This window comes from Pleurodeles waltl, chromosome 2_1, assembly GCF_031143425.1.
Source record: "Pleurodeles waltl isolate 20211129_DDA chromosome 2_1, aPleWal1.hap1.20221129, whole genome shotgun sequence".
In the NCBI taxonomy this organism is placed as follows: Eukaryota; Metazoa; Chordata; class Amphibia; order Caudata; family Salamandridae; genus Pleurodeles; species Pleurodeles waltl.
In genome coordinates, this window is record NC_090438.1 from 104,834,939 (window position 1) to 104,851,368 (window position 16,430).

At 41.1% G+C, this 16,430-nt stretch overlaps 1 protein-coding gene across 1 annotated transcript in view; it reads right to left on the reverse strand.

Moving 5' to 3' along the window:
- Positions 1–16,430, reverse strand: part of ABCB7 (ATP binding cassette subfamily B member 7) — a 607,823-nt gene that overhangs the window by 323,285 nt on the left and 268,108 nt on the right. The window contains exon 4 of the mRNA XM_069210993.1: positions 12,280–12,399. Coding sequence (XP_069067094.1) covers positions 12,280–12,399 — 120 coding nt within the window. The remainder of the gene's footprint in view (positions 1–12,279; positions 12,400–16,430) is intronic.

The window sequence follows — 16,430 nt, forward strand, 5'->3', positions numbered from 1 at the left end:
CTGAGGCATCTTCTCTTTCTGTGTTTGAACTTGGTGCATCTGTGCCTTCTGGCTCATTGCATTTTGCGCTCCGGTCTCTTGTGAAAAGGGATAGAATTACTTTTTTAAGTCATTTTATTGACTTTTCCATAACTACATCATCACAAACCTGGAATGAAATAACTAGTGCATGCAGATTCATAATAGTTACTGATAATGTTGGTTTACACAAAAAAAAGGATTAAGAGGCAATTAGTACACAAATTATTATGGTCAACGATACTAAAAGTATGAACAAATCAGCAGTGTAAACAAATAATATTTACTATGCATTCTTCACCAGAATGTATTTATCCTGGGGCATTAAGACAGTGAGTGACAATATGCGGCAGGTTCCCATACTGCATCTGAGACAAGTGGAATCTGAATAGTTTGTCTTACGATAATGAGCTGACACGCAAATGTATTGCAAATATGAGGTATTATAAAACCGTGTCCCAATCTTCATCTTCCAATTGCCCCAGATCAGTAGCCCATCTATTTCCCTCATTACCACAATGTTGGTAAATTATGAATGATGGCCTCATATCTCAGAAACTGCCCCTTTCTCAAGTTCAGCCATTAATATTTTCGTTTCTTTTGGGGAGAAGTCTGGGGCTGTGTCCCAGTGAATCCCTTTGCCCAGAGCCTGAACTTCACCAGAGAGTAGTGTAGGAATTTAGATGTAGTTAACTCGCATTCAAACTGCAATTCCAGAAAAGGTTGGCGGCCTGCATTGCCACTAATATGCTAACTCCCAATGAGATCCCATGCCCTGAGGTCTTTAGCAATCGTTGCTGCCTTGAGAGAGACACCACACCATGGAGGAGTTTCTTGCGTAATTGTCCCTGCTCAATTAATAGGTTGTAATGCCATTTTCTAGGCCATGACACATTAGCTACAAACCCCAATTAGTTTCATCATGTATAGTTCCTCTAAATATTAGATGAAGGTATGACTTGGAGCCCATATCCATTCTCACCATCCTTACTTGGGTTCACCTGCCACCGCAAACAACAGTTACTCATGACCACAGACTGAGATGCCCAATAATGGCCTGTGAGATATGGTACAGTGTTCCCCCATCAAAATGTGGTGCACTGTACCTTAGATACTGCAATAGCAGGTGTGCCACTGACCCATAGCAGGTTTTTGAGAATTTCATCTGCCTGCAGAAATAAAGATTCAGAGGATGCAGAGTGGTGCGTTCTGCATAAGATATAGGAACTCTTGTAGCGAGAACATATTGAAGAGTTGTGCCCTGCCCAGTAGGAAGAGTTGCAATGTGCTCTCTTGGGTCGCATAGCTCGCAAACCGCTTTATTAGACTGAGGATACAATCATAAAAAAAAACTCTCCATCTGCAATCACTTTAATCCACAGAGATTAAGAGCTTTGATAATGGACTGCCATGGAAGTATCAAGGTGATTTATGTGTTCCCAGAAATGTAATAGGAAGACTATAGGTTTAACCTAGCTAATTGAGAAGCTGGGGCATGCAGCCTAGATTTTAAAATTTTCCAGTATTCTATGATTAATGGAGTCAGTTTGCAGGGAAGGACATTACCTGCCACTTTGTCAGGATTATTGTCCACTGTTTTAGCGATCGCATCGGGGCAATGCTTTAATGCTATCTGTATTTAACTACTGGGTCCATCTTGACCACTGACTCCATTTTGTGCTTAGCTTATCTTCAAACACCGTCACATTGGTGGTGCAGGTATTTTTCTGTGCACAGCTTGTTAAACATGTTTTTCACTTCTTCTCAACAATAACAGGCACATAACATGGGGGAGTAGGAATGATTAGATGTACCAGGCTGAGAATGTTTATGGTAAAGCAGGGAACAGCTCGGTCTTGGAAAAACACAGTGAGATTTGGCCAGTCTCTAACGTGTTCTTTTCAACACTGACCTGGTATGGCCAGAGTTTGAACAACAACTTACTCAATGGGAGGGGAGGTTTCTAGAATTCTCCTCTCCGGTTTGTTTAAAGTATATAAGGGGAGGAAGCTTGACAACCGCGACTGGAATGGATTCCTCTGGGAAGGGACACCTTGCTCAGAAAATTCTCCCATTGAGGGCATTCTCCCTCTTTTCGGTTGTCCGGGTTCCACGACCTGAAGTTGGCAGGGAAGGGATGATGTTGGTGTCAATCCCCATGGTGTTACATTTTTAATTTTTATTTTTAGCCTTGCGGTGCGCATGCATGAATACATAGTCACTATATAGATGTAATATTCATTGTTGAAGTATTGCATTCTCTTTGTTTTTGTGATCATAACTATTCTACTGCTGTAATTATTTGTAAGAGTGTTGCTGCATTTGAAATAAAAGCTCATGTTATTCTCTCCGTGTAGGAAACTTGGGAAGAGTTTTAATAAATTAATTATTCAGACTGAGTGCTGCGTTCTCTTTCAGTCTGAAGGAAAGCAAAATAAATGCTCAGACTAACCTGACAGAGGGTTTGGTCTCATTTGAAAATTGCTCCTTTTCTTTGTGGGTCATGGCATCTTGCTGCCTACAAAATTGGAAAAGAAACAACCATTCCAGCTCACTGCCTTTAGTGACACCTAATGGCCATAAATATTGAATCTATCCCAAAGTCACTTATGAAGGCTTGCAATGGATTCTATATGAAAGATGCCTCTACAGCACGTCTGAGTCACAGAGCAAAGTGTTAACAAGGAACACTATTTAAAGCAAGTAATGTTTACAATTCCCTTTTGTCGCAATGCTCGGGAATACTGCGTCTTTCAAGTGCTCAAAACCTGCTGCATGCTAAGCTCTTATTTCTTCTTGTGTTCATAACTCAGATGCATAGATTGAGCTTAGTCAACCTATGAGGCATAAAACTACATTGATATGGTTGTATGAGGTAAAGCAGCAGGGGAGTAAGCATTTCATAAGGATTTTCGCTAGGATTTTGGTCTCACCATTGTAGGTCTATACAAGGAACATTTATTATTTGGTTTATCTTTTTTGTGTATTAGAATGATCATGGCATAACATGTATTGGGACAAGTCACTCACTCCCTTACAGCAATGAATAAGTGCAACAGGGGTGTGGCCAAGCCAGCCAACATGGTGGATTGAGATCAGATCCCGCTATGTCCTCTGCATACTGTGCTTCAATTTGACTGCATATGCCACTAAAGTCCACAGGGAAGGGGACAAAGCTGGGCGCTTAATCGCCTGGCTTGTCAAGCAGGATGTGAATAGTAGCCCTATGATGGAAAGTCAGACCCGTTCAGGAGCAGTGGTCCGTACTCAAAAGGCGATCTTGCAGAAGTTTTACTCCTATTACTCAGAGGTTTATCAGATTCCACTGAATGTTTCTCTTCCAGCCTTACAGACCTTTCTGTCCGACGTAACACTCCCTTTCATCCCTGCTGTCACCAGAGAGACTCTAGACTCCCCAATTATGTCGCACAAGGTAAAACAAGCTCTAAGAGGCTTGGCCCGCAATAAGACCTAAGGCCTTGATGGCCTCCACCTAGAATACTACTCTACATTTGCTGTGAGGTTAGCGCCTCGTCTATCATCGATGTACGAAGCTGCTCTTCACTCTGGGACACTTCCTCAATCCCGGCGGGAGTCAGTACTGGTCCCAATCCCCAAGCCTGGCTGCAATCCTACGCTATTAGGATCCTATCGGCGCATTGGCATATTAGACACAGACTTTAAATCCTGGATAAATATTTAAGGACAGCACTTCTGCCTTGCTGATGATAGATAGTATTGTCCATCATTATTCACAAATCCTTCTCAGCGTCTTTATGGAACAATAAAAAACTGCAAACTCTTATTCAGCAACCATTGCTCCGATATGGGCCTCAAAAGGTATCTTAACTATGTCAAGTCTGTATATGAACTCCAAACCACTCTCATTTGCCCAATCATAAAAATAAGTAAGACTTCTCAAAAACTAATTTTTATGAATTCCTCCAAATTAAAGCAAAAATTTCAAAATTGGAAACTTTGCACAACCCACCTCTATTTCAGAAACTGCAAATGATATTATTGGGTGGTCATGTTGCCTCTAAATTATATAAGCTACTCTTTTCTTCTATGGCTCCCCCCCTCCCCCCCCACGACCTCACAATTTATCTTCTTTTTTTTCTCTCCAAACAACTAACTAGTGAAGAAACCTGGTCCAAAAATAGACTTACATTTGATTCAGAACAAACTAATATGTTCACTAACCCAAACTAGATTCTTCGGTGCTCACTCCCTCCATTGAACCCCCCTCTATACTGTTCAAGTTAAAGCTCAAAGATTCTGATGCATGTTGAACCTGCGAATCGCCACCTAGTAATGAAGAACATATGTTCTTCTCTTGCCCACACCTATCTTCCTACTGGCAGGATATCTCTGCCCAATTACACAAAATCTTCAAGACCCTCAATACACTAAATTATCCACTTGCTATCCTAGACCAACATGTAGCAGTCCCTCCTATTGATCTCCCTGATTCGGACCTCACTTTACTTGACCTTCTACTCACCACTGCCCTCAAAGTAATCTTGATCAATTGGAAATCCAACAATAACGTTTAATTTCATACTTGGTGTGTGTGGGTCACTTATCTGAGCAGCACACATGCAACCCAGTCCCTCACTAGAGGCTATCCTATAATCTTGCAGCGCATATGGAGAACACTAGACCTCTTCATCCACAATCAACCCTCATAATGGGAAACCTACCGACCCCTAACATTTGTGCACAACCCTTGTTCACTGCTCTCTTAAACATAATAATTTGTCTATTTAGCACATGACTCTCCCTCCCCCCCCCGCATCCCACCCCTTACTCCTTTTCTGTTCTGTTATTGGATTTACATTTACTATGACATATACTTCACATATACTCTACTTAAAGACATGTCACCATAACCATTTGTCATCTTTAGCTCCACATTTGCAACAATAATTTCTGACACTTTTAAATGATTACTTCTTATTCCATCATTGTGGACTTAGCCACAAAATTGTCTCATCGCACTGATTTTTTGAACCTCTATGCTTTTTGTTTCTCTAAAACAAGCTACAATTGTTAATTTTGTATTTGGTTAATTGACACTGTTACCTGAGAACTATGTCCCTTATATATTTGTTACCTACTTTTACTTGTGTATGTCTTGATATTTAATACTAAATTGTGTTTCTTTTTGTCTGTGCAATTCCCCTTTATCAAAAATGCTTACAACACAATAAGAAAAAAATATATATATATGTATATATATATATATATATTCACAGGTTGTTCCAGCGCTTATCTACACAGATCAGAACAGGTTCGTTCCTGGCTACAACACCTCACAGAGCATCCAACGCCTTTTCCACATACAGGACTAGATCCAACACAACTTTTCAACTGCAGCATGCCTTATTGTAGACCTAGGGAAAGCGTTTGATACGCTCTCATGGGACTATCTTTTCCAAGTGCTTGCGCAAATGGGAGTCGGGAAACACCTTCTCGCATCCACCTGACTACTCTATACAGATCCTTCGTCCTGTATCCGGTAGGGCCCCCTTGTCCCGCACCCTTTTCCAGTAGGCTGCGGCACTCGACGGGGGTGCCCACTCTCCCCTTTACTCCTCACCCTACCAATGAAACCATTAGCAATTTGGCTCCACGAAAAAGGCCGCTTATGGGGCATCCCCCTGAAAAAAATTGCATACATGCGGTCTAACTATATGCAGATGACCTGATTTTATATCTTCGGGATGTGATGATGACCTACGCTCCATGACACCTTGTTTGCTTTTACAAATGCCTCAGGCCTATGGGTGAATTGGTCTAAGTCAGCAATTTACCCACTTTTCCCCGAACAGTCACCAAGCAACATATCTCAGGGAGGCACACATCCAGTGGAGCCCTAAGGGGATTCGCTAATTAGGGGTCAGAATGTATCATGCCCCCCTTGATCTCTATGAGGGGAACCTCTGCAAGGCTTTGATAGGCATCCAATCACAAGTTACCTTTTGGCAATCCCTCCCTCTCACCTCCCTTGGCAGGACTGCCATAGCAAATATGATTATTTCATCTAGATTACTTTATTGTTTTGCCAATCTCCCTCTCATCCCCTTACGTTAATTTTACAAGGGACTGAACTTTCTCCTATGCATGCTTCAATGGAGCAACTAAACGTTGGTGCATCACCCTCAAGAAACTTCAGCTACTGGTGGATCGAGGAGGACTTTCGAAGCAAATTTTGTAGCTGCACAGCTGCAATGCCTCTCATAATGGACCCCGGGTCGGCATACGGGTGAGACCACTGATTCCCGGGGAACCCTCCCACAAGTAACGCTACATAACCTACTCCTTCCTGGGCTACTGCCACCCCGCCTTGGCCCTTACAAGTAAGAGTGACGCGCGTGTGTATGCTTCAAATATATTGCCTATCCAATGGCAAACCACCATACGCCCCTAGCATCCCCCTGGTGGGCCTCCCACATTTCTCAGGCTTCTTCACCTCAACAGACTTGTCAGCGTGGACATTATGCTCCCTACACACAGTTGGGAATCTATACTCTGAGGGTCACCTCCTTTCCTTCGGCCAATTATCCACAAATTATGCTCTTTCTGCGGTACAGTTCCTCACATAGACAACTCCACAATACTTACTGAACTTTAACACCCCAGATACTGAACAGATTCCCCACCATTCTTACAATTGCCGCAGGTCAGCATCTCATTACCTAGCTCTACAAGGCCATCCACGAACTTCTAGACACTCCCCTCACATTACTGAGACATAAATATGAGAATGCTATTGGGAGGGTCCCGCACAACAAGAAGTGGGACATGGCGTTAATGCACCCGCAACGAGTCTCTCGAAATTCCCACTTCGGGAACATCCAATTTCACATCCTACACAGGGCATACCTTACCCGTGCACTGCTCAATCACTATTACCCAGATGCACATATTAATTGTCCGCGCAGGCCATCTCCTGATGCAGACCTCAAACATATTCTCTGGACATGTCCAGAGCTACAAGGCTTTTGGCACTTTGTAACCACCTGGAGGGTGGTGTGTACTGAGTTAGTAGATCTATGCACATAGGAGGTGTGTGCCTTAGGCAATATCAAATGTAAAAAAAAAAAAAAACACAGAGTAAGCACCCGTTTTACAGCTACGGCACTCCTCCTGCCCATCAGTACGCTCACACTACACTGGCACTCTTCGACTCTGCCACCGGTGGAGGCCTGGCAGACGGCTCTCCACAAATGAGGCGCAGCCAATCAGGAAGTGCTCCACAATGAGGAAGCCTGTGGTCTTCTGCAGACGCCCCATCTCCCCCCAATGGGTCACCCTGCTCACATAATTCCAGCAGAAAACACCTGATACTGCGCCCCCCTAAGCTCATCTGTGTTTACAATGCTATCCTCGCTGATTTTATTTTCTCCACCAGTGACGAAAGCCCTGATATTTTGCTCAATCTAGCGGCCACCTACTCCCCCCGCGTCCACTTACTTTCCTACCTTACACCCTGTCTTCAATTGTCCTGCTGACACTTCCCCATGTATCTATTGTTCAACCCTACATTACTGCTACCCAGCTTAATTGAGAGAATCCATACCCCATATCACGCACATTGTACAGCTCTGCCTGCAGCCCCCCCACCTATACAAAACTGCAGCTCTCCCATACCTAGTCAGTTGTTTTGTTCTTCAACAGTTTATGTACAAACACAGTAACCATACACTCATTTGAATTAGTATAAAATGTTTTGTATTCTGACGCACAGATATCCGATCTTCCTTGCTAAACCCTCCACAAAGCTTATTGCTCATAAATGCTCAATCCACTTATGCCTTTCTTTTTTTTATTTAACTGCTGCATATTCCATGTCCATTGCTATTCCTGTCTGTAGCTCACGTTAAAACCCAATAAAAAGATGTTTAAAAAAATAAAAGTGTAACACCCATAGAATAGTGTGCTTGAAAGCTGCCTGCTTGTAAATATCGACCATTTGTGCCAAGGCCTTGCCAGACTGTAGCTGGACAAGCATTGTCTCTCTTCAGTTGTCTGGTCTTTTCTGCATAGTAATTTTTCACCTTCTGTCAGACATGCATATGTTGTGTCTCCAAGAAGCTATCCACCTCGTCTCCTCGTCTAAATCCTACCTATGCTGTGCACAAACATCAGGGGTTTTGCAGACATTCAGTGTTATTACACTGTAAAGGTACATAAGAATAATAGGTATATTCCCTTCCTTATGTTTGTTAGTGAGGGATCTAGGGGCACTGCCTTCAATATTCTGTATGGTATGATGACATAGAGATGGCCACTGTAGGTGCATGACCCTGGATCCATGTGTGAATTTCTGGCAATTCACATAACTGGAACAAACCGGCAGTGAATCAAAATGGAACTAGTGGAAGAGGGCGGCCCAAAAAAAGTGGGGTCAAAATAGTGATTTTTATTTTTATTACTGCATCTCTTGCAGGATTCATTGGTCCTTAATACGGAAAAATTAGCTGAACAGAATTAAACCAAACTTGCCAAGAAAGTAGAACTTTACTCAAAGAAGTGTCTTTGCTTGGTTTGATCTAAATCCATTTTGCAGTTTTCAAGAAATCATTTGAGAATTGGTTTGGTCTGGTCATGAATAGGCTATATTGTAGAGACAGTGTGAAGAACTAATTCACCACTAACCTGCATTAGCAGGTGCGACAATTCCTGACTCACCCCTGTGCTAAAACACTGCTGACTGGAAGGTATCACAGGCAGCTGTGAAAGAAAACAAGGGGCAAGGGGTTGCAATGAGGGAGAAAAGGAAGACTGGGATTCTCTTGTGTTGGTAATGGCCTCTTCATTCAACAGGGTGTCATGTGTCGAAGTGGTCCAAAATCAGCTTCCTTTGTAGTAGTCTAACTGCATGGAGATGAAAGAATACAATATTCAGCCTGTGACTCAGTTTCAAAACACTAGACCTCCTACTTGCCTCGTCCCTAACATTGAACTGCTAACTGAGGCCTAATACCCCATTACACTCTTGCACCGAAAGCGCTTAGGACTTAAGATTCCTTCTTACAAATTCATATTCTCAAATTTCCTCTGCAATACAATATATGGCTAAATCAACAACACAAGTCAAGCAAATAACTTCTATAAACAATTATGCAACTTCACTCTTGTGGGTGATTCTTCCTTATAAAGACCACTAGAGTTTTCTAAGAAGCTTTCAATGCTCTGAATGTCAACTGCTGTCTTCAAAGTTTACGAGTGACTCAAAGATTCCTCTCGTCCTTTGCGCTTTTTCCTTTCTCAGGTTTGGCGTGCTCTATCTAAAGGTTGTACCTTGATAAAAATGGCTACTTTAACACCCTGAGTAACATTAACAGTTTTTTCAGTGACTTTCTTAGAACTCCTAAGGATTTCTTAAACATACATTAAGATTGTAGAACCAATACTTACCATAACGTCACTTTAACCCTTGTCTTTGTCATATATCTTTGTCACGTTTTAGGAGGAACGACAGACGGGTTTTTAGCCATGTAATACAAATGTATTTATTGTCCACTGAAAAAATCAATTCTCCAAAATGTATTTCAAATTGGAGCTGGAACTTATTTCACTTTATCACACCAACTGGTCCTTAATTTCAGCTAACTAACTTTGAGATGCATTACAGGGCGAGGACGTAAAATGAGCAACAAGTTAAATACACGCAGCTTCACGAATCTCAAGTTGAGGGAAAAAAAAAAGAAAAAACATTTGGGTACCCTTGAGATGAAAATGGGAGAGTCGGCATGTGTTACTCATTTTATCAACTAGAGCAGTGGTTCCCAACCTGTGGTCCGGGGACCCCTGGGGGTCTGTGAAGCCTTCTCAGGAGGTCAGTGACTGCTCAGAAAAGTAAAAAATATTAACAGATTAGGTCCAAAACTTTCACTAATGACTCAATGGGGGGGGGGGTGGATAGGGGGGTCCCCGGATTCCAATAATGATTCAGTGGGGGTTCCCGGGTTCCAGTCATGATAAAATGGGGATCCACAGAAGTCAAAAGGTTGGTAACCACGGAACTAGAGAATGATGAGAGATTTTGTGGGACACCTGGAACTTAAACAGGATCTACAGGTTATATATAGATATCAACAGCAAGCACATTATCAGTGTAAACTATCCTAACTGTGACTGAATACTGCACTACTGGGAAGCTTAAGGGTGCATTGTAAGACCTCTGTGGCTATTTCACGATTGTGATAACAGTACATAGTGCATATCAGGATACAGGTGCATTGAGAGATATGTGCAAGAATATTGTAAACACTTAGGTGCTTGTGAACGCCACAGGAGGGACAAAGGTGCACTGTGACTGCTCTGTGGATGTCTCAATACTGGTATGTCACTGCATGTTAGAGGTTAAAGATAGAGGTTACTGTGGTAGATCAGTGTAGCAGTGCACTGTGAGCTCTCTGGATGTTTTAGTACTGAGATCTCAGATATCAGTGCATGCTACAGAGAAGGACAGTTCCCTGTGGATAAATCACTACTGTGATAATGGTACATATCAGGATGAAGGTGCATTCTGGCAGCTCTGTAGATGTAGGAGTAGGAGTACTATGACATCACTGCACGCTAGCGGGAATGTAGATACACTGAAAGAGCACTATGGATGACTCTGCTGTAATAGGGCAGATCAGGATAGATGTGTACTGAGACTAGAGGTATACAGTGAGATGTATGCATATCTCACTACTGTGAGAAGGGAGCATGGTCCAGATCCGGATAGAGTTGCATTTTCGGCAGCTCTGTGAACATGCATACTGATAAATCAGTGCATGCTCCAGGAAAGAGTAGAGGTACACAGTATAACATTTCTATGGATAGCTCACTTCTGTAACAATGCATGGTGCCCATCAGGACAGAGATGCACTGTGAGCATGTGTGCCAATACTCCGGATTTAAGTGAGACTCCTAATTGCCAATAATGGAAGCATGTTAGCTGTTTTCTGAACAAACATCCTCCACTTCTATGCAAGCTAACAGAGAAATTAAATTACCCTGGTTATTTTTTCTCAGACTCTTACATGTCCCTACATAATGGTATGCTCCGAGAGCTTTTTGGATGTCTCAATTAATATCAGTGCATCCATTGAATATCTCGCAATGGCCTTTAACTGTGGCAACAAGATCAGTAAACAGGTGAGGGATAGGCCAGTGCTACATATGGAACTTGCTGGGTAACCCACAGCAGTTGACTAAAGTAAGCTGCAAGCACTGTCAACACTCACTTCTTCCCCACCACCACCATTCTAAGTACTGCAACTCAAGCCAGGATAAGAGCATCACTCTGGTCACTCATGCACAACATCAAAACAGTTCACAAATGGACCATGTTGCAAATGCAACATCCTTCTGACCAAGCACTGCCCCACAGTATACTGTGCTACCCTCCCTATAATGTACTTCGGCGCCTCTCAAGGGATATAAATCACTATACAATTACTGAGCGAAACCACGCCCATTGCCTTTGAAGAGAATCCATAGAAGAGGCCTTAGGCAGTGATTAAAAATAGTTTTAAAGGGGACTTCTTTTATTCTGATAATAAAAAGTTATACACTACGTTTCTTCTCTATGTTTCTTCTATTATTTCTAAACCGAGGGTCTCACCTGCAGGAAATGGACTCCCGTAAAACGTTGGCACTGAACTGGCTTATGTTTCTTGATGAGAAATAGTATTAAAAGGATTCCTGTGGTTAATGATCAAGCCGTCACCACTATTTTTTGGTGTTTTCACGTCAGGGTGAATGGCGTTGTGCCCTTTTTTAAACGTTCGATTGGTTTTTGTGCATTGTAAAAGGTATTGAAAGACTGGAGGCACTGCTAACTGACCACTCACTGCACAATGCATGCGTGACTGGTAGACCAGCACTTAGGATAACTACCTGATCAAGAATGTTAAAGAGCTGCCGACAATCGGACATTTAGCATCAGTGCAGGTCCCAGGAGTAAAGAAAGACTTGTCAGAAATAAAAAAAAATCAACTTGAAAAGATATACAATACCAAACCCAAAAAAATATTAAACAGTGCTTCCTCGTCCTCCAAGACGGACGTATTTTGATTTAATTTGTTTACAGGTAGTCCAGAAAACACAAATGCTGCATTTAACAATACATTTTCAGAAAATGATGTGTTTCATGGTTCTTTGAGTAATAAAACAGGCAGGCAAATACAAAACATCCTACAATGTGTGGGTTAACACAACTCTACTAGTTGGGTGTAAATTCGTGTTTACTCTCCTTACCTTGGCAGCTGCTAACAGACCTAAGGATAATGCAACTCTCGCACGCAGATCTGGTCGGTCTTTAGGCCAAACATAAGTTAGCATCGCTTTCAAAATCTTCCTGGAATCTATATCTTTTAACTATGGATCAAAGGAGGGGGATAAAAAAAAAATAAAAATTACTAGAGATAAAAAGCAACGAAAGCAAATGATATTTTGAAAGTATGCTATGAGGATACATTGAAGAAGCACTCTCAAATTACGTTCAAACTACTGTGTATGTTTTCTTTCCTAATCTTTAGCCCCTGTTCACCCAATTCATCAATTAAATACTGATGTTCTGTGGATGTCTCTTTGGAATGCGTGAAATACATGAACCTTTACTGTCTCTTCAATATGTTTCCAAACTAGTTCAGAATAGTGTTAGTGGAAAGCAAGTCAGTGGGTGTGGCTTCATTTCACATCTCCATCCACAACATTGATTTACATTACGAATTTTCACAAATTAGTATTTATTTTACTATTGTAAGCATAAGATCCAGTTCTTTGTGTTCACTGGTCACTGCTTTTTATCGCTGTTATGTTTTGAAAGTGGACTTGCAGCCGTCTTATACATGTCTGACATTGAGGCAATCTTTATAAGAGACATTTCGCTTTTGTTGGTCATCTTGACTTCTTTTCATACTATTAAAAATTCGTTCCAATGATTTTGTGTAAATCACTATTAGCACAGACCACGTAACTTATTCACCTGCTGCTGTTCTATTCAGAATGTATATTTGTTAAAATGTGTTTTTACTTCTGATACCTTGCATTGTGGTTATTATCGATTCTCAGCCTACATGTGTGGATTTAAAGCATGCGGTTGCAATTAATGCATTAATACATTGCGTGTTCTTATAAGTACTGAATTCCAGAAACCACAGTTTCTTGTTACTTTAACTTCTCAGTTTCCTGGTCCAACTTTTGGGTACACCCTTGTGCCATAATACACTACAAACGCAGCTCAATGTAGATATACAGTCAACAGAAAATGCCGCCCCATTTGCTAACATGAATTACAAGTTCAGGTCCCGATGGAGATTTAGCTTTCCATCTTTCCAAGACTCATAAACAAGCATTAGCAATGCCAATAGGTCTGACTCATGAATGATAGTGCCTTTTGTGTTCCTGATGGGTTTAGTCAAGTAAGTGATCATACATGCACTCGGTCACTCATCTTTGCACTTATGCATTCATTCATCCACCCACAGACTCATTCTCGCTTTTTCCTCTGACACAACTACAACAAAGCACAAGCAAATATTGTTTTAAAGCTCTAACATGGCCACCACATTTAGAATCGGTGTGCTGACCATCTTGGAATGGTAAAATAATGATGCATCTTTGACAACAGCATTACATAATGGGCTCTTGGTTTAGAGAAAATGGCCAAGTGGGATGTGGCGCACTGCACTGAATGAGCGGCAACCAAGTGAGCCCTTAGCACTGCCTTGAGAGCTGTAGTATTCTCTTGGGAAACATTAATGTTTTAAGAACAGAAGTAAAGAAATGAAAGAGACTCCAAAGAAGAGGAACATGGAAAAAACTAAAGAACTGACCAACCAGCCTTGATACTGAAGCGTACTTGTTTCTAGGTTGATGTGACTTGATCAGAAAATGCAGTAATTCACATGGCAGAAGAGCCAATCACTGATGTCGACTGAACCATTTACCCATGCAGGACGGTCTCATGGATGGAAGCAGAGTTTAAATACCACTCAGACCAACCAACAGCAGAACAGAGTAGACCCACATGCCCTCCCTGTATCTGTATAGATATATATTTATTTAACAATATATGGATATACATTTATATAACAAAATACCTATCTGTAGACTTTAACATAGAAAAAACGAATCCACCCTTAAGTGTCGATTGACTAACATATTCTTTTCACAATTAGTCAGTTCTACTGTATTTCATAGCTTTTCATAATAAACAGATAAGACCTATGGCTTCACAAATATTTTTTTCCTAGGGAACTAATGAGGCCTCTCCCGGTTATCATTGGCTTGTCACCATAACAGACTGAGACTTCCTGTATTGATCTTAAACTTTCCCACAAGGCAACATCAGGCATACAGTCAAACTTACATAGTACACTAATTAGAATTAGGAAAGCAAAATACTCTCTCCTAAGAGGGCCTCACAAGGATGCTGACAGTGAAAAGCTATACCTATGGTTTGTCAGAGGAAGTTATCAGCACCAAAACCCTTGCCTACTACAGTAATTAGCGAGATTCCACGTAACAAAATACCGATCTGTAGGCTTTAATACAAAGTAATAACAATCTACCCTTATAGGTATGTTGACTTTAATACATGCTTTTCATAATCATTATGTCAGGTCTACTGTCTTTTATAGTAATACTTCATTATAAACAATTAGGCCTATGACCTTTGTTGTTGGCTTGTCACCTCAACCAGCTTCAACCTATTGTGTTGGGCATACATACTCCCACTAGGCAACTACCACCTATACCAGAATAAAATTACAAATTTGTACAAATTACAGTTATCAAAACAATATAAAATCCATACTAACTGAGGCTAACAAGGATTACTACAGTGCAAATAATCTATCTCCATTGCTTGTTCGGGTGGATCACCAACAGCAAAACCCTTGCATACTACATAAACTATAAAATTCAATGTAAGAAAATACCTTCCTATAAACTTTAGCAGTGTCATTACAATCCCACCCTTAAAAGTCTAGTGTCTTAAACACATACTTTTACAATAAACAAGTGAAGGCCTACTAGCTTTGTCACGCCGTTTCATAATGAACAGATCAAGCCTATGAAATATGCCATGACTTTTCCATTGGTTTTACACCTTTCCCAGCAACGGCCTATTCAAGTATACATACACTGGCAATACAAGCACAGAATTATAAAATTACAAATAAACAGAAAAATACAGTTTGCAAACGAGCATGAAACCCCTTTCAACAGGGCCTAACAAGAATCATCACAGTGAAAACCCCTAGGGATTGTCTGAGCAGGTGGCTAATACTCCAGTTGTTGCATGCTACAGTAATCCGACAGATTACCTGTAACAAAATACCTGTCTATTGCCTGTAACACAACGTGATAACCACCAACTTTTAAAGGCCTACTGGCTTTAACAAATGCATTTCACATTTATTAGGCTAGACCAATTGCCTCGGTCATAGCGTTTCATAATAAGCAGATCAGGCATCAGACATAATTTCCCAGCACACCAATCAGGCCTATAACTTGTTAGTATACCAAACTCAGGCCTACAGTTTTGAGCATAAGCTTTTCCACAAACCAACTATCAGACACACAGTCATAAAATTTGAAAGATTTGTAAAATTACAGTTGACTAAGCAGACTACTATCGATCCTAAGAAGGCCTAACCAGAATTCTCACAGAGCAAGGCAATATCAACACCAAAACTACTGCCTACTATTGTTGTCTGTGAGAATCCTTTAAACAAAATACCTATAAAATATCTGTGGGATTTAAAATAGAGTAATGCCAATCCACATTTAAATGTGGACTGACTAACACATGCTTTTTACAGTAAATATGTCAGCACTAATGTCTTTATCATGACATTTCATAATAAATATATAAGGGTTATAGGCATGGCCGTTGGCTGGCCATCATAACTAACACACTCCTGCTCTACCAGGTACAAGATTTACCAGAAGCCAAAACAGGTAAATACAAGTAGTGTTTTTAGTGAAAGAACACAAATTTGCCTCAATCAAAACCAGCACCTTGCAGAACCTAAGCCTATGTTTCAGCTGTACTCTCAAAGTTCTGTTTTGTTGATCACAAAGTAAGCAGCTGTTGCACTGCAAACCCAGACCTCAAAATCCAGGTTGATTAATATGGTCCCTGACAACCCATACTCCTTTCAAACCCAAAACTGCACTCAGAAGTCTAAAGTTAATGATGGAAGGAGAGGGTGCTAGGACTGCACTTCATTCCTTATGACTGCCCTCCTTCCCAGCTGTGCTGCTGCCAGAGAACATTATCTAGTTATCTAAGACACTAACAGCATTACAATGTCACACATATGCCCTTGAAATTTCAAGCTCAGACAGCCATATTGCTGCTGGTTCAAGCAAATGGATAAATAAAAGAATCACAGCTG